The sequence below is a fragment of the Aquila chrysaetos genome, chromosome 26 (assembly GCF_900496995.4).
Source record: "Aquila chrysaetos chrysaetos chromosome 26, bAquChr1.4, whole genome shotgun sequence".
Taxonomy (NCBI): Eukaryota; Metazoa; Chordata; class Aves; order Accipitriformes; family Accipitridae; genus Aquila; species Aquila chrysaetos.
The window spans coordinates 4,973,181-4,991,347 of NC_044029.1; the positions used below are offsets into that span (position 1 = coordinate 4,973,181).

General features: G+C 44.3%; 1 protein-coding gene and 1 long non-coding RNA gene across 6 annotated transcripts in view; one reads left to right on the plus strand and one right to left on the minus strand.

Moving 5' to 3' along the window:
* Positions 1 to 3,772: 3,772 nt before the first annotated feature.
* On the minus strand, positions 3,773 to 10,108 carry LOC115336117. Its single transcript, XR_003921620.2, has 3 exons — positions 9,812 to 10,108; positions 9,566 to 9,632; positions 3,773 to 8,932 (listed from the first exon to the last, which is right to left on the minus strand). It is a non-coding gene; the product is annotated as an uncharacterized LOC115336117 (long non-coding RNA).
* Positions 10,109 to 10,973: 865 nt separating this feature from the next.
* The window catches only part of EEA1 (early endosome antigen 1), a 78,491-nt gene continuing 71,297 nt past the window's right edge, over positions 10,974 to 18,167 (plus strand). For 3 of the 5 annotated variants that reach the window (XM_030002747.2, XM_030002748.2, XM_030002750.2), the window contains exon 1: positions 10,976 to 11,155. In XM_030002747.2, the coding sequence (XP_029858607.1) occupies positions 11,132 to 11,155 (24 nt within the window). In that variant the 5' untranslated portion in view covers positions 10,976 to 11,131. Of the gene's footprint in view, positions 11,156 to 18,167 lie in introns of all 5 variants that reach the window. The other 2 variants (XM_030002751.2, XM_030002746.2) reach the window with 2 other exon arrangements.

Here is an 18,167-nt window from a genome sequence, read left to right on the forward strand (position 1 = left end):
AAAAGGCACTGGTAATCATCATGTGATCTGCCCTTTGGGCTGTGCTGGCAGAGGTGGAAGGGTGGGATAGCCCAGGGATCCTCTGCTTTAGCAGGGACTGCTGGGACACATTTGCTCCATCAGATGATAATAGTTTTCTTTCAGCATCTTTGGCCGGCATTGGATGACTGGATTTTTGTTTCTTGGGCTGCCATTGCTGCAAAAAGCATTGCCATCAGCTGTAGGTTTTAGAAATATCCTTTGGTATATGGAAAGGCAATGGGATTTATTTTGTGACAGAGTCTCACTCCTCTGGTGGGTTGCTTGATAGACGTGGTCACTTGATGGAGGCATGCTGCCATGGGGGACAGCTCCTGGGATCTGCCCCTGTGTCAGCCCAGCTCTTGGAGAAAGGTGTAAACCGCTGTGGAGGAAGCAGATGTTCCCAGTCGTATCACAGAGAAAGAACAGACAGGAACATATTTTGGAAGAAGGGTTTGCTAGTTTCGGCTGGGGTAGAGTTAATTTTCTTCACAGTAGCTACTATGGGGCTATGTTTTGGCTTTGTGCTGGAAACAGTGCTGATAACCCAGGGATGTTTTCGTTTCTGCTGAGCAGTGCTCGCACAGAGCCAAGGGCTTTTCTGCTTCTCCTCCCACCCCAGCAGCGAGCAGGCTGGGGGGGGCACAAGGAGTCGGGAGGGGACAGAGCTGACCCCAGCTGACCAAAGGGATATTCCAGACTGTATGATGTCATACTCAGCATGCAAAACTGGGGGAAGATGAAGGAAGGGGGGACATTGGGAGTGACGGCGTTTGTCTTCCCAAGTGACGGCTTTGCGTGCTGGAGCCCTGCTGTCCTGGAGATGGCTGAACGCCTGCCTGCCCGTGGGAAGGGGTGGATGGATTCCTTGTTTTGCTTTGCTTGCATGTGTGGCTTTTACTTTGCCTATTAAACTGTCTTTATCTCAACCCACAAGTTTTCTCTTTTGCTCTTCTGATTCTCTCCCCCATCCAACCGGGGCGGGGGGGAATGAGTGAGTGGCTGCGTGGAGCTTAGTTGCCAGCTGGGGTTAGACCATGACAAAGGGCATGCTAAAGATCCCGGCAGATCTGCATTTGGTGGGTTCAAGGCAGGATTCAGTGAGAGCAGAGATGAAGAAGGAGCCTTGCTGGGGTGCCTAGCTCTGGAGCAAAGCAGAGAAGCCCCTGAGGCTTCCCCAGCCACCACAGGCTGTCAGGGGGGTTCAGGTTTTATGTGATGACCCTACAGATGCAGAGGTGCATAACTCATAGAGCCGCAAATTCCAGCCATCCTCTGCACTAAAGAGTCAGTGAGAAATACTAAATAGTAACTGTACAAAGTTCTAGCCTTTACATAGTTTTGTCTCGGTAGGAAATAACCTGGCCCTTGGCAACTAAAAATGGACAGACCTGTTATAATCATCTGGAAATGTTTTCATGATGCAGAGATGTTAAGAGTAGCCAAGCACTTGTTCTTTGTAAGTAAGGTAGCAGACATCAGGAAACCAACTTCTTTAATAACAAGCTGCAATTTGAATTCCTTACTGCAACTTCAGTTTAAAATCTCTTTAATATTCTTAAAATCTCTTTCAGGTTAGTAACCTCATTCAGCATCAATTTCTGGTCACACCTGAGAGTACCTTTTAATACTTGCTGTTTGTTACATTTGTAAAAATAGGACTTAAACATCAATGGGTCCTTTATAAACATAAGACTCCTGGATCACTTCAGTAAATTACTTACTAAAACTAATTGCCCATCACTTCACAAAACTACTTTCTCTTTCAGGGCCCTTCCTTGCAAACCCCCAGTGAGGGTGAGATGGCTCCCAATCTAGTATCCCAATATTTAATGTATAAGATTGTGACTCTCAATGCTTTTTTTTTTTTTTTCCTCCTAGATCCCACATATATCTATAGGCAGGCACAGGTCTGCTTGCGAGACCTCAGAGCGCAGCCTTTGCATTGTGCACCTGGCGGATTCACTCTGGTTCCCACACTGAACCAAGTCTACTGCTGTGGCCTCACACACCTCTCTGACAGGTACACGTACACCTTATCTGCCTTTCCATGTCAACAGAGTCCCAAGCTGTGTTTCTACCGAACAGGGACCCCAGTCCTTAATGGGAATCAAAAGTCGGGATGACCAGAAAAGCCCTGCCCAGTCATGAACCGTGTGTAATGGTTCTTCTCTTTCCTTAGTGTAGACCGGAATACAGATTTCAGTGCCTCACTGAGGTCAGCAGCAGAACTCCCACTGTCTGCCAGGGAGCCAAGAGTCCAGCCTTCAATACCTGACACCTATTGGGAGACTTCTTTGAATGCCTTGAAATGAAACACTGTGAATGCCTGCCCATTTCTTTTTCTGCCTTGGGCCAGGCTATAAAATTAATATCCTGTACAAATTGGGTGTGGACATCATGTTACTGGGCAGCTGAGAAATGATGCAGCAGTAGATGACCCTCATCTCCTTCCTAGAGATAAATGACATTTTTAACCTCATATTTTTGCAATTACACTGTCAGGTTCTGTGATTATGCTACGTAGGCTTAAAAAGGAAGGATTTTTATACAAATCAGAATTGTCCAATTGCCTACCAAAAAAGGCTTTATTATTCACTATGGGAAATCTCTATATTTGATCATAAATGCCTAATATGAATAAAACATGCCAACTTCAGAGAGTACACCTGATTTTCCATTTCTTGCTCATCCAAATCACCTGGCAAACTCATCAAGAGATTTTGGTGCACTGAACACATATTCTAGCCAAGTAGATAAACCACCACTGAGACATTTTGCAGGTTGGATGGTTTTAATTGGTTTTGTAATCTTCAATCTTAAAAAGATTTTTTCTTTAGAAGATGCTTTTTCTTGCATATTTGGTTCAAAACCTTTTCGAGGCAGAGATGGCCCATGCTATAGGCTTCTATAATGTATAATATCCAGTTTTGGAGGAGCCATTTCAGTATCATTATAATGCCAAGCTGGAAATAAGGAGTGAACGCTTATTTTCTGAGCATATGCATCACTGGCATTGCTATTACCATTACAGCTAACAGCCATCTAAGAAAAGACAGGTATAGGGGCCAGGCTGTGGTTACATGGCTTGGTAAATCTGGCTTCAGAGTACTTAACAGTGGATCAGAAAAGTTACCAGCACAAATAGTAAAACTGCAGGTCTGGTGCAAACATCCTACCTAACAAAATGCTTTAGCATTCTTTTAAAGCAGTAACTTCCTTCCAGCCAGCTTTATAAAGGATTTGATGGGGAATTTTTTGCCTCCAATCAACTTACAGTCAACAGAAGGTATAAAACTGCTTTAACACTACATCCCACACTCTTGTTAGTTCAGAAGATGCAGAAATACAGTGGTGCATGCATATTTGATCCAGATGAAAATTGTATTGTCAGTTGACCCAGTAATGCATGTAGCTGGCATTAATGAAAGGGAAGTCCCAGCTGTTGAAGAGTTGATTCTTGAGAACCACATGTAGCATTTCGTCATCCCACAGGAAATGCATTTGTTACTTTTTGCTTCATTGACTCCCAGTGCCTCTTTGCCCTAGGCTTTGGTATAGACATTTTATTTTCCATTTATAAATTAGCATTTTCTTTGTTTACAAACTTTATCTAGTATTTTATGAAATTACAAATCTTACCTGCTCTATACCAGGAAAGGAAGATGATGAATGAAAGGTCCCACTCATTATTCCTTTAGTGTGAACATTTTAACTTTAAAAAAAAAAAAAAAAAGCTTAACTGAGAGAGATTTTTAATCCTCCTTTGCTTATACCCAAGATTCTTCCTCATGTCTAAATCATTACTACAATTGCTACGTAGACAGGTTTGGCTAGTACTGCAAGAAAATTAAGGGCTGGCCAGCCGGGCATTTAGCAGTGTAATACTGTACAGCTTAAAACCAGCATTTTAGATCTGAGATTCAGTAAACTTCTAATGCTAAAATACAAATCTGGAAGACTTTGAGAAGTTAAGTTTATAATAACAGATGCCATTAAGCATTGCATAATTACTGTAAAGCTACAGGAGTATTTGTTTACTATTTTAAGAAAGCCTGTCAACCTCCTTTTATAGTTAAAATTTGCCCTCTTTATTTAGCAGCCTCTATTCTGACCATTTAAAAATATTTAACTGAATTGCTGATGCAAAGCATGTATACAGTGATTCCAACAAAGCCAACATTTATTGCATCTGATTATATACAAATCCATGAACAAATAGCACATTAATTTTCAGAGAGGACAGTGTTTGAATCAGTGCTGTATGGACATTCGTATATTAAAAAAAAAAAAAAAAGCTTGTTATTACATTTGGTTGGATTTGTGTTTGAAAAAAAGAAAAATCCCACAGACCTTCAGCTTTTTTGCAATTATGCAGAAAGGTGATCAAAAGAATGCCCATAACCCTATTATTGCTAAATCTTCATACATGACATTGAAAAAATCCATCTTATGCTTCTGGTGTAGCTAGGAGAGTCCTAATAACATTAATTTAAATGATCAGTACTATTGGCATCCCCTACAACCTGCATAACTAAGGGCTCCCCCTGCTTATTTCATTTGCATTTCAAGTATTTTGCTGAAAAATCTTTGAAATAGCCTCAGATGTGCCCAGACTGATGGAGATGTGTCTAAGACCCAAAGACAGAGAAGCTACATATATATATTAGCACATACCAAAGTGAGCAGATAAGTAACCCCAAAGAATGTGTTCTTTAAAGTATTTGAATTTTACTCTGCAGTGGAATTCCATCAATCCCCTTTCTTGTTCCTATTTACCCATTTTCTTTGACATTTACTGGAAAGTGCCTAGGAAACTTGCCAGCAAGAGCTAACGTCTCTGAAGTAACGGGATCAGAATGGCCATGGTATCACCACAGCTTTTTAGGGTGGAATTTGAAAGTGTTTGTTTTGTGGCAGGCTTTCAACTTTATACAGAATAATTTCTTAGCTGAGGCATTTGGCAAAGTGTTCTGCATGACTCAGCAGCAGTTCTTCTCCATCTCAGATTTTGGTTATATTAATATCAGGTTTATTTTTTACATGAACTCATACATATTTATGACTTAAGTTCTCTTGCATGCTGCTGGGCTTTCTCTAGTTCCAGTGCCTGTCTCTCCAGCTACTCCAGCAAAGCTACGTGGCACGTTCCACACAGTGATTCAGTCTTGGGGTGGGTGGGGAAAAATCAGTCACTGGAGCAATTTTTTGTTGTTAGTAGAGCTAATTCTATTATTTCTGTCTTTAATGGGGGTTACCTGGGGGGAGCTGTGCAAAACCTACAACGCTGAGGTTCTGTAACACTAGATAGAAGTCATGACTTTGAGCTCTTGGATTTGGTATTAATGCTAGCCACGCAACCTTTATTAGTACACATGCTCGTTACTCATGCAAGTAATTGCACTGACTTGAAAGAGGCTTTCTGTAGCACAGGAGCCGGCCTGCAGTCGTCAGCTCTTTGTTATGGACATCATCACAGAGTCAGCCTGGTTCTAAAGTAGCTGAGCAAACACGCTCACCCTAACACATGCAGGGGGAAGTACTGATGCTCTGGCCAACCCCTTCAGTACCTTGAGTGAAGAATCGATGAGCTGTTATTTTTCTCTCTAGTGAGAAGGGAATGGGTCAGGAATGATTGGTGACTAGTTCGAACATAGACTAAAACCGCCCTATGGGTTTTGCCTAGCTCCTTAGGGAAGCAGAGGTGACCTCTTGTGTCTGTCAACGTCCTTCCCCTCTGCTCCCCACCACAAACCTTTTGAACCCATGGGGCAGCTTAAGTCTAGACTGAAAGAGGCATAGATGTCTCAAAGGTAGTTACATTTCTTGGGTTTCTGACAAAATTGACGACTGGGTAGAGGTAAAAGGTCTACATTTATGCTACTGGAAAGATCAGCGAGCCAAGCTGATGTACAGGAGCTCCTGTGCAGCTCTGGACTGACCACAGCACATCCTGTCTCCTGTGTGGTGGGGGCCCTGAGTGGCCTTGGAGAGAAAGAAGATGGAGTTTCTGTAAAGATGAAGCTGTGGGATATGTTCTTCATGGGAAGCTACACTTCATTTCTTTCACTGCTCATAAGTCATTTGGTTATCATCACCTAATTGATTGCCAATACATTTACACTAGTAGTAATATTTGACTCTTCTATAATGCTTTTCATCACAAGATTCCAATTTCTTTTCACAGTAGACAGGTATCAGTATTTCCTGTTTTTACAGGTGGGGAGTGTTACTCAGAGGACTAGTTTTGGGCTGAGTACAAAATTATATGCAGTCTCCCAAGCCTTAGACCAGTGCCCAAGCCACTGGATAATCTTGATTTGCTAACACCAGTTTAAAACCACCCTAAATATTTTTCCAGGCTAAACACATTTGTTTCCCCTAAAAAAGCTGAGGGGGAGCCAAATGGTAAATAGTGAAATACTGAGAGTTCAGTCCAAACTGTCAAACTCTTTTGAAGGCAAGATAGATGCTGTCATTTCAATACTCAGCCATTGTCCGTTTTAAAGTACATTCCTACATAAGTAGTAAGATCAGTAACAAATACAGATTTTCATATTTTGAGAACTCTGAGAAGCCTTTTAGCTGTTCTTAATTGGGTACCTTAGTTCTCCTATGGCTATTGTGGAGCAGATGTGCCCTATATATACAGGTGGCAGGCAGGGAGGGACTGGCAGCTGCTTTCCTTAGCACTGTCTGGCAAGGTCCATCTACCCGCACTACATGGCAGTGGCCCATCTGTGCTGCTAAACAGCCCTGCCTTCAGTTGAAAATGCATTTGTGCCCAAATCTCTACTTCATAAAACTTCCAAATTTTGTCATACGCTTTTATGACTTGGTGTCTTTGTAAGTCTATGAAGATTGTAACAAAATGTGGAATTTCTGTGGTTTCCAATCTTTTTCACCCTTTTGACTTTTCGCCTTTATATGTCACTTTTAAAATTAGTTTTTCTTGATGTACTGTGAGTGTCGCTGATGTCTCATCCCAACCATGTAACACTTATTTCTCCATATCACTAGTTTCACCAAGAACTTCCCTTTCGTCAAGTGTTTTCTGCCATTGGCCTCTTCAAGCTTATTGGTGCTGCCTGCAAGAATGACAGGTTTCAGTTGTAGTTTTTCAGTAAAATGAAGAAAACATGAATTCGAATTGCACTCTGCATACTTTGTTTGCAAATATTTTTCAGGGATAAGCATATCAATAGCTGAAACATTCTTCCTTCACAAATTTTCTTTAGTCCAGCCATGTTCTTCTTAAATGACAATTCCTAGTAGGCATTTTGATGAAATGCTGCTTTGATTTAGGAACACCCAAATCCCTAATTTTCTGTGAAATACATGCTTGTAAGCCACTTGGAGGAATTTGAAAATCCCAGATGTATGTTTTCTCTTGGTTTCAGCAATGTTGTAATTTAGGCTGTACAACACTTACTTATGAATTACAGTTTGGCACTTACAATAGCTTGCTTCTTTTTCCAGTCACAAATTTACTAACTTAATCTGTTTATGAAATATTAGGTACTTTACCATCATTTTAGAATCCAAACTCCAGGTGGCAGGTTTTCTAAATCATTGAGGATTGAACAGGAGATGATGGCCATAATCTTAATCGCTGTATTGACTCCTTGGCCACCATTTCATAAATATGCACAGTAGTTGTTGCATGAATATTATAAACAATTTCCAAAAGCTAACAAATTTGCTGTGCTTGTATGAAGTATTTTAAGATAAAATACTTCTTTTGATCAGTAATTTCCATACAGTAAGTTGTATCATTTCTTGGGGCTTGGGGGTGTGGTGTGTGTTCATATTTAAATCGTGCGTAGAAGCCAGTTTTCTCCAGTACCTCAAACATGGGTTTATTGGAAGAGCTTGGCTGAGGAGAAAAAGGGGAGTTTATGGAAAGTTTTAATCTTTGAAGACAGATGGCAACTTTTTAATACTCTTTAATCTTATTATTTCTCTTTGTCTGTTCCATGGTTTGTGATGTGGATTTTTAACATGATACTACTTTTACCTGCTAGTTATTATGGTTTTTAACATACCAATCCTTTAAACAAACTGTTTTCAACTAAGTTTCATAGTTTAACTTGAAAGGAGAGAGCCTCAGAAAAAGATGTGGGTAAATTTGAAAGCTACTTGATGAAAGTACACGAGCAGCATATAGTGACAGTCAAAAATGCACAGTTAAAGAGCTAGGAAAAAAAAAACAACCACCAGAGGCTGATACCTCTTATAAATACGATACTTAAAAGCAACATCTTGAAAAAATGGGATACTTTTGCAGTGCAGCACATCATGAACCCAAGGAGTTTGTGACCAAGAGATTTTGAGGTCAGGAACCTTACATGACTGATAATAATCATCTGTATGAACACTGAAAACATGTAGGACAGTAGCGCAGAATCTTTGCAAATTTATAGGCCACAAGTCTAAAGTGAGCATATGTGCTGTGAGCATACCACGCATTATTTTCCCTGCCGTTTTATACCAAGTGGTGGTGGTTCCTTGTGGCCCTCAGTCATGGCTGCAGGCTGCATGGGCGCTCATTCCTATGAGCCATGGTCTAGTAATCATTGCTTTTATTTGGCTATATGCATAGCCATTTAAAAAAAAAAAAAAAAAGGCAGTTATCTGTTGGAAGGTCTGAGAGGTGCTGGGCCATCCTGAATACTGCTTGTCCAGTCAAAAGATTGATTTCAGTTCTCTCCTGAAATAAAGGCATGCTGTCTTCTGTAGGTATGCAAAAGCTTGATGTAGTTCAGACTTCCAGCCTTTGGCTCCTGTTTAGAGGATGAAGTACCTGCTTCCCGCTGGATTCGGGAAAGTCTTTGCTGTGATTGTAGCGTGAAAGTTTCTGTCACCAATGGACTCCATAGAAAGGCACCTTTTAACCCTCCTGTCACCAAATCTGTCACAGAGTTTATGAGGCTGGATGAAATGCAAATTTACAACTCCCATGCCTGAGGACATAACCTATATTCGAACAGCCTGAGATTTCAATATTAGGGCAGCATATGATGCTAATTCATAGGCATTATCATACACACAATAATTAAAACCAAGGACTTCCACTGAAAATGGGACTAATTTAATCTTTTTTTCCCCTAGATCTCTGTCCCAAGGGTGAATTTTTATGTGCATTCTCTGGTATTTAGTAAAGGCAGTCATGCTGTAGCCTTTCCTTTACAGGTGGGCATCAATAGGGTCTCTTTCTTCTCCCTGGCTGTCTATTTACATTTGTAGGAACTTAGTGTCTTTGAGCCTTATCTGGCTCTGTTGTATTTGATTGAAATTGGCCAGTGGATTCATATGTTACTGAGGGAATGATGGGTGGACAGGGAGATGGATGCATATGTTCACACAAACATCCACACAAATAAAGGGTCATGAATTTCCTCGCAAGACTTGTCTAAGAAAATCCTCCTCTGATGCAAGGCTTTTAACTAGTGTCCTCAAATCTCTATCACCCTCTTCTAAGCACTCAGGATTGCTAACCTAGGAGGGTAAAAAATATGTTGCAAAGATGGGCTGCTTAAGTTACCTGGATATGGCAAATTGAGCACTTCAGCATTCATCGTCTAGGCTGTCACTTGCTCTTGTTGAAATATCTGGTAAAGGGAGCGAGGTATTAAAATTTGCAGTCATTCAGATTAGATCTACGTCTACAGGCTGCCTAGATATTTAAAGAACTGTACAGCTGTACAAAACCAATCCTATTCCCATTATTAATCCCATGTATGAAGTTCAGAAACAAACCCAACTGCCAAATTTAAAAGCCATTTCATACTGTGGACACGTAAATGAAAATGATGTAATGGATGTGACCAAAGACGTCACCGCTCATCAGCTGAAGCCGTTACCAACTGCGTGTGCGCTCTTAACGCGCCCCAGTTGTGGACTAAATGACATTAGCATGAAACATTAGCATGAAACACGCTGGAGCCTGTAGCTGGAGTTCAATCACATAACGCTGCTGTGCCTCGAGCCTTAAGCTGCTGCAGCCGAATCCTTCTGGTCATGCGCTCGTAACTCACGCTAAGTCTGAGGATTTGAGAGTGCTTAGAAATGTCAACCTTTGAGTAGAAAAATGTTTTCCATCTTTGCAGCACAGCTGGCGCTCTGCTATGATATTTGTTCTACGCGGCACAATCAGCCGTTGAAGGGGTTTATTATTTACTTGTGACCCTTTGTCTTGCATGCCGTGTGTGAAAGTTGCAGCTTTGGAACAGAACAGGGAACCGTAGCGTGCTGAGCTACGTATTCTGGGGGATACTGGTATTCCAGCAACTCTCCCGCTACTCCTCATGGGGGTTTTTGCCTCAGCACCTACAGATGCGGATTCTTTCTCGGTTGAACCGGTGTTTTTGGGCCGTACTTCTTTTTTTTGAAGGCCGGCGTGCGTTTGTGCGAGTGTTTAACAAACACCTCATGGGTCACGCCACGAGGTCGGGGCTCGAAGGCAGCGGCTGCTCCTTCCCAATTCCGTTCCCAGCCCCTTATCCAAACGATTGCTCTTCAACGATGCTCCTCCGGCGTGCGTTCCTCGGCGCTCTCAATACCGCACGGCTAACGAAACCAACGCGGAGCCGCCTTTGCGCTTCGCCGAGCCCTCAGCTGCAAGTTCCAAACTAGCTTTATCTTCCTTCCTTCCTTCCTTTCTTCCTTCCTTCCCGGGGCCAGGGCCCGCTTCCAGAGAACGTTGTGAGGCGACAACAGAAGGAAGGAGCCCGGGCCCTCCGCCGGCCGGGCCGCCTCCTCCTCCTCCTCCCGCCCCGGCCTCCCGCTTTTCCCTTCCCCCGGCTCCCCGCGGCCGGCCGGGCGGGCGGCGGCGGCGGCCCCGTCCCTCCTCCTCCTCCTCCTGAGGCGGGCCGGCGGCGGCCCATTCCCTCCTCCTCCTCCCCCTGAGGCGGGCCGGCGCCGATCCCGCCCCGGCGCGGTGGCTGCCCCCGCCTCCCCGGCCGCGGCGGCGGCGGCGGCTGCTGCTGCTGCTGCTCCTGTCACGGAGCGAACGGGCCGCGCCGGGCCTCCTGCGGGGGCGGGAGCTTTCCCTCCTCGGCTTGGCCGCGGTCACCCGTGAGGGGGAAAGGCATCCGGGGGCTCCGCCACCATGTTCAGGCGGATTCTGCAGCGGGTAAGGCAGCGAGAGATCCGCCCCGGCGGCGCTGAGGGCGGCGTGCCGTGCCTTGCCTTGCCGTGGCGTGGCGGGGAGGTGCCGCTTCCTGGTGCCGGCCGTTCTCCCTTCGGCGGGGGCCGCGGCCCAGCCCGGCCCGGCCCGGCCCGGCCCGTCCTGCGGCGCGGGGGGAAAGGCGGTGTGTGTGTGGGGGGGGTAGGCCCGTGGCGGCCGCGGAGGCCGTGGGCTCGTCCGCCCCCCCCCGCCGCGGGTGGGTGCTCGGCCCGACGGTAACGGGACGGGGCCCGCGGGTCGCCGCGCTTCGTCCCCGGGTCGTCCGCCGAGGCTGGGCGGGGGGGGGGGGGGGGGGCCTCTCTCCCCGCCGCCTTCGCCGGTCGCCGCGGCCGAGGGCCGGCCCGCGCTCGGGGCAGGCTCAGGGGATAAGCCCGGCCTGGGGAGAGCCGGCGGCGGCGAGCTGGGCTTCTCTCCCTGGGGGGCAAACAGGCTCCGAAGGCCGAAAGGCAGCCCGGCGGCCGCCGGCCAGCCGTCCGCCTTGTGTTGGGAACCGGCTTTTCCGGCAGCTCCGCCTGGTTCGAAAAAACCCAAGTTGTGACAGTCGTTGAGGAAACCCTCCTGGCCTTCCACAACCCTCGCGCGTGGATCTCCGCGGCGGTGCTGGACCGCCTGGCGGTTCGCCGGCGGCCGGGGTGGAAGCCGTCAAGGGAGGTGCTGCCGGCCAAGGGCAGGTGTCGGCGGTGGTTCTTCCTTGCTGGCGCTGGGCTGGAGGATGGAACCGAAAAGGGTTGAGTCACGCCGGGCCGGCCGTGGGAAGGCATCTCTCCAGATCCCGCGTCGCAGGAGAGCGGTGTCGTGCCGCAGGCGCTCGCGGATGGAGGGGGAACCGGCTGCCCCCCGTCTTTTATCCGGCGTTTCTTTCGACGCGCGCTGTCTGCGTGACGCCTCTGTGAAAGGGCGTTTTATTGGAAACGCTGGCACGCTTTCCTTGTCTGCCGTGCAAGGGAGCGTTGCTGCGAGAATGAGAGTTGACGGAGGGGAAGAAAGTACGTCGGTGTGCGTACCGCCAACTTTTTCAGCGTTGAAGCGTGCCTCAAATTGTTTTTCGGTCGTGGACCCTGAGCAGGTGAAGATCACTCTTAGTCCTTTTGGAGCTTTGTGTTTACAGGGAAGAACTTCCTTCCTGAAGTTTGATGGGAAGCCCTGCTAACAAGCAGGGAAACTTAGTACGGACCTAATTAAATATTGGCAGTGTTTAACTGGGTGTTTATTGATTCTGACAAATAACAGGCTGTCAAGGAAAGCTTCTGTGACAGAGGAAAACTTGATACAGTGCCAAAGGAAATTTGCCCCTAAGTTCAGCTAAACGCTTCCTATAAAAATCTAAATTCAGTGCAAAAGTTTTCGTGTGTTAGAAACAGCGATCTTCTCTGAAAAGTTCAAACAAATAACTATTCCCCAGTGGCTCCCGAAAATTACAGGATTACAGCAGAGCCGATTGCCAACAACGGTGAAACAGACTTCTTCCTGCCCAAAAAATAAATAGAGAAATGCCAAGATTTTTAAAAGTGTTAATCTTCTAATTGGTGCAAATAACTATGCTTTTAAAAATCTACCTCTTATTAAAAGGGCTTTAGGCCTTTTATAAAAGTAGTGATTGCGTGCACAACCTCATGCATACCTTTTTGACTTAAAATCTGTGGCTGGCAAAGTCTGGAAAAGACTTTTGATGTACTTTGGTGTTAAAAGTGAGCCTTAGCTTGCTGTCAGATTTGTTCATAAAGAGCATAAGTATTAAAATCTTTCACGTCTGTGAGGCAGTAATTTGAAGGCCAAGGAACGTCCTCTTGACCCTTTTCTTGTGCATCATTAATGTAGCTGGCAACGCCCCCCCCCCCCTCCAGTTGCTGAAATGTAGTTTCTTATATATGTACTGGGTTTATTATTTGATTATAGGTGATGCCATCCTTTCTGGCTGGATGGCTAGTCATTACTGGTGATACAACTTGAGTTATGAAAGTATGTTTAAAAAAAAAAAAAGGAATTCTTTGTTGCATTCCTTTTTTTTTTTTTTGTAACTCAGCTGGCCATCAAGCTGCAAAGGAGGAAGACAAAAGCTACAAAGATACTGTTTATAGTTTTAGTCAGTTATTTGAAATCCTGATTCCTGAAGTTTTAAAACACGAGATGTTTCTTTTTTATACTTCTTCTGTTCCCTGATCACCTTTTTATTTCTTCCACAGTTGTAATTTCTGTTTTCAAAAGCATCTTCGTGGTGACTTTGAATGGCATATTTTCCAAATAGAAAGTATTATATACTTGTTACTACTGAACATTGCTCATTTAGTTTTTGAAGTTAGTATCTCCATGCTGTCTTCAACTAGGTCCTCATTTTAGGTCCTTTCCCTGCAAGCTGTTTCTAAATTTTATGTATGTTTTCAATGTGACATCTCAGGAATCCATCTGTTCTGTACATTTGCACTCCACCCTCTTTTCATGCATTCTTGCCACTTTTCGGTTTCATGCATTGTTTGTCGTGCTCATCTAGAAAAAGGTAGTCTTTCCCAAAAACCATCTGTGTGGAATGTCCAAGACACAACTTTCCTGCCCAGATACTTTGATTTTTGTCAACATATTCTTTAGAGAGCTGTCTTTTCTTTATTGTGTTCAACTCTGAAGGCCCTTTGTGGCCATTGTGTCCCCTCTCTGTTGTTCATCTACTACTGGGACAGTGGCTGTTGCCTCTGGTTTCTTAAAGCAGACCTCACTTCTTATATTTGCAAGATACCAAGACTTGAAAAAAACCGCTTTTTGTAAGGAGGAGGCATTTATTTTCAGCTGGTAGAAAACTGATTACTTTGACCTTCTTCTGAGCCTTCTTCCTGTCACTCATGTTTTGTAGTGTAGGAGTCATCTGTTGGGCCAGCATGACTACTGTTTACGTTAGTTTTTGTCTTCATTCTTTGTGTTTAACTGGCTGTCTACAACTGTTAGTGATTGTGCTGTGTTTGGGTGGTAAGATCCTATTGCTCTGTTTCTAACAATGCTTGAATTCTTGGTCTTGAGTCTAGGTGGAGAACAGGGCTTTGCAGGCATTGCTGCAGCTTGGGTAGTACAGTCGCCTTTTCCCTTACTCCAAGCACAGGAGCAGAGGTATTTATTTGTCTGGGATGCATTGTATCTCATGCCTTACCTATAATTTTCTTTTTACGTTTATAATTGCAGGACTCGCTAGATAGTGTATTTACTCAGATGGATGCTGAACTGCAGCTGTGCTCATGCCCTCCCTGTGAGGTTGAAGGGTCTTCCTGGGCACAAGGTCTGCTTGCGTGGAACCGATGGCACGATGGGAAAGAAAGGTTTTATGCCCTGTGAACTCAGGAGTCGTTTCATTTTAGAGAGTCATAAAATAGCATCACACTTCTTTAGAAGTAAACAACATTACTGTTCTGTGTTGCACTGTACTCTGTTTCTAGCACCGAGAGTTGTTTGATAACAAGGGCTTTGGCCTTCTTACCTTCTCATTCTTGTGTCTTTTTTGTTGCTTCAGGACCTTAATACGTTTGGACAATAGTACCCTTCTGTAGTATTTAAATCTGTGCTGGGAGAACTGTATAAATTGATATTTGTTCAGACTTTCTCAAGGCTTAACGTATTTTTTCAAAGGTTTAATTTATTCTGAATTTAAAACTGCTGAGAAGAGTATCATAACTGAATGGAGCATGGCTATAGACAGTTAAATGACTATGCAAAAATGACACGGTAGCGATCCATATTTATACTCCATCACTTTAATGGATTAGCTCAACTCATTCATTATATAATTTTCTATTCCTTTTCAGAAAACAAGCTGCAATCGTTGTCATCCTTTTGTTGTTAATGATGTTTCTTTATATTAGCTTACAGTTTTGTGAAAACACAGAGAACAACATTATGAAGTTTAGCATATTACTTCTACAACTCTAGTGCTAGTAGTAGAAACATATGCTTCTCCACAAAGTAAACAAATATAACTCTGACAGCTAGGAAAGAAATACGCTGGGTGAGAGACTAATTTTGCATCAGTCTTTCAACTCCAGGTGTGCCTTTAAGGGTCAAATGTTAATTTTGTAAAAATACATATACAGAAGCCTGTGTGAAAATTTACTTTTCCTATGGGATTCATAAGTCATTCTTTTGCTCCCCTGTGTAGTCCAACTGAAAACAAAGAGCATCATTCTAAGTATTCCCTTAGTTCACAAAGTCCAAGTTGTTCGATGTGTTGTGATTTGATTATTTTTTTTTGGTGGAACGTGATATAACGGTGGTCTGGGAGCCTATCTTAAACGTGTGTGAACCTATTTGATCATGCAATGATCAATTAAAAGAAATATTCCCAATCCCTCATTCTTTATTTGCCTAGTGAAGGACGTTTCAATTCTATTACAGCCTTGAAAGATAAGTTAATTGCATTTATGATCTTGGTTTCCAGAACATCCTTCCAAATTTATTTTAACTTTTTCTTGCTAGTCAGTATTACTTTGCAAATGGATGCTATGGGGTGTTTCTCCTGATCTTGAAAGTTACTTAATGTCCTCTTTCCTTCCCACCCTTCTTCCCTTTGCATGCCACTCACCAGGAGATGTCCCCTATTTGTACTAAGCTTTCTAAATCTAGCTTGGAAATACGCTTTCTTGCACGTTGTTTTTTGAAAGGTTAAAGGGATTTTACCAGGTACTGTTTAATAATTTCTGTCTTGTATATTGTGTGTAATAAGACATGCCATGCGGTGCCTTTTAGTGTGATTATAGCATGTCTGAAGTGTTTTTTAAAGCAAATACTTTAATCAACCACGTAGTAATAACACTGTACTTTTAATATAAGAGCTTTCATCCTGGAGGTTGTAGTAATCTCCAGTTTGTAGTGCTAGAACTAGCAGAACTTAATATGCAAATCTCGCTGTGAAATGCAGTCAACTCTGGGGTGAAATGTGATGAGCGATTAACAATGCAGAGCAGCGTTGTATAAGAAGTTACGAAATAAAGTGAAGAAAATACTGTGTTAATTGTCTCAGGAGATTCTTGGGTTTGGGATGAAATGATTCATTAGGTATGCTGGAAGCATCTGCTCGGGTATTGCAGAAGTGGAAGGTGTATGCTGCCCATCTAAAGATATGGTTGGACCATCTCTCATTGCCATTGCCCAGGCTATCAGGTTTTGTTCAGGTTCTCCCTCTGCTCTTGTGTCTTTCTGTCCAAGGCTACGTGAAGGCACATTGTTCAGTTTTTGGAGCTGAAGAGTGGAACAAGAGTCTTTTTGTAAAGCATTAGTAAAGAAGTGCATATCCATTAATACTGATGCTTTCTCCATTTCAAACCATCCCATTTCTACTTGTGGATGTAGATGCTGGGACAGACAGGGGTCCAAGTTTCCAGGCTTTCTAGAACAGAACAGCCACCATAGCTAACTGCCATACAAAAGCCTTTTTATCATGTTGAGATTTCTAAAGCCTTTTTAAAAATTCCTCTCAGTAAGAAAATGATTCTTATATCATGAAAGTTCAGCTCCTTTATGGAAGAAAGCTTTGACACCTGACCTCTTCATCTTCCCTTAGGCAGACAGAAGTGTATATATATATCTATATATATCTTCTTTGGATTCTTTGTTCTTGCACAAAATGAGTTCACAAGTGAGCCTTACCTCTGGGTTGCATGAGTGTGGTTTCTGGATTGCATGGAAAGGGAACTTCTGAACTACATAAACTGAAGAAACCTGTTTATGCAATATTCTATTAGATTTTGCAATAACTGTTTAGATGCAATATTCTAACTTATCTGCCTTACTGAGAAACTTGGCTACACCTTACCAGTTGTTTTAGATATTGTTCCTCCGACCGTCAATGCACACAATCCATGTCTTCATTAACGGGGTTACTAAACTTGGGTTTCAGAGCTCTCCTGCAGGACGTGGGTTTCTGCAGGGCAGCGCCTCGGAGCTCGCACAACAATTTGGGCGAGAAGGGAGCTCAGGGGCTCTCTAGTCTGAGCTCCTGCTGCAAGCAGGACCAGCTCGGAGATCAGGAGCGGGCTGCTCAGGCCTGGCCTCGTGCTGGAGAAGCTTCTACTTACGTCCAGTGGGAACCTCTCGTGTTCCAGTTTTTGTGTCCTGTCCTCCCACTGTGCGCTGGTGGGAGCAGCCTGGCCTCCTCTTTCTGATGACCTCCTCATAGGTGATGGTGGGGCTGCTGCTAGGCCCCCCCAGAGCTGTCTCTGCCCCAGGCTGAGCCAGCCCTCTTCCCTCAGGGCAGGTACTCCAGCCCCAGTTTGTCTTGGTGGCCTTTTGCTGAACCCGCTCTGGTTTATCAATGTCCTCCCCGGGCTGGGAGAGCCCAAACTGGTTGCGGTATCTCAGCGTGGATCAACGTGTGCTGGCCAGTGGGGGATGATCGCTTCCCTTGGTCGGTTGGCCGGGCTCCTGTTAATACCGCCCAGGGTGCTGGTGGCCCTCTCTGCTGCCAGGGCACGCTGCTGGCTCCTCTTCGGCTTGCTGTCTGACGTGAGCCCCGGGTCCTTTTCAGCAGAGAGGCCTCTTGCTGCCAGGGATTTTCCTTCCCAGGCACAGGACTCCCCGTTTGTCCTTGTTGAATGGCATGAGGTTCCCGTTGGCCCGTTCCTCCAGCCCATCTAGGTCCCTCTGAATGGCAGTCCTGCCCTTGAGGGTATCAACTGGTCCTCCCAGTTTGATGTAGTATGAAAACTTGATAAGCGCGCAGCCATGGTCCATGCTGGGATGTGCCTTGTTTACGGTCTATATCAGTGACCTGGAGGAGGAGTGCTAATGCCTTCGCTTTGACGTCTTCGCATGTGCATCGTACTCTTTGCTTACGCCCTTTTTTGCCTCTCCTATTATTAACTTGGAGAGCTCGTGTCACCTTGCCTATTGCTTTTGTATGCTGTACTAGAAGGAAACTATGTTGTGTTCTTATTTTCTTTAGAAACATAAACCAGCTAAAATAAAAAAGTCACGGGAGTGGGAAAGC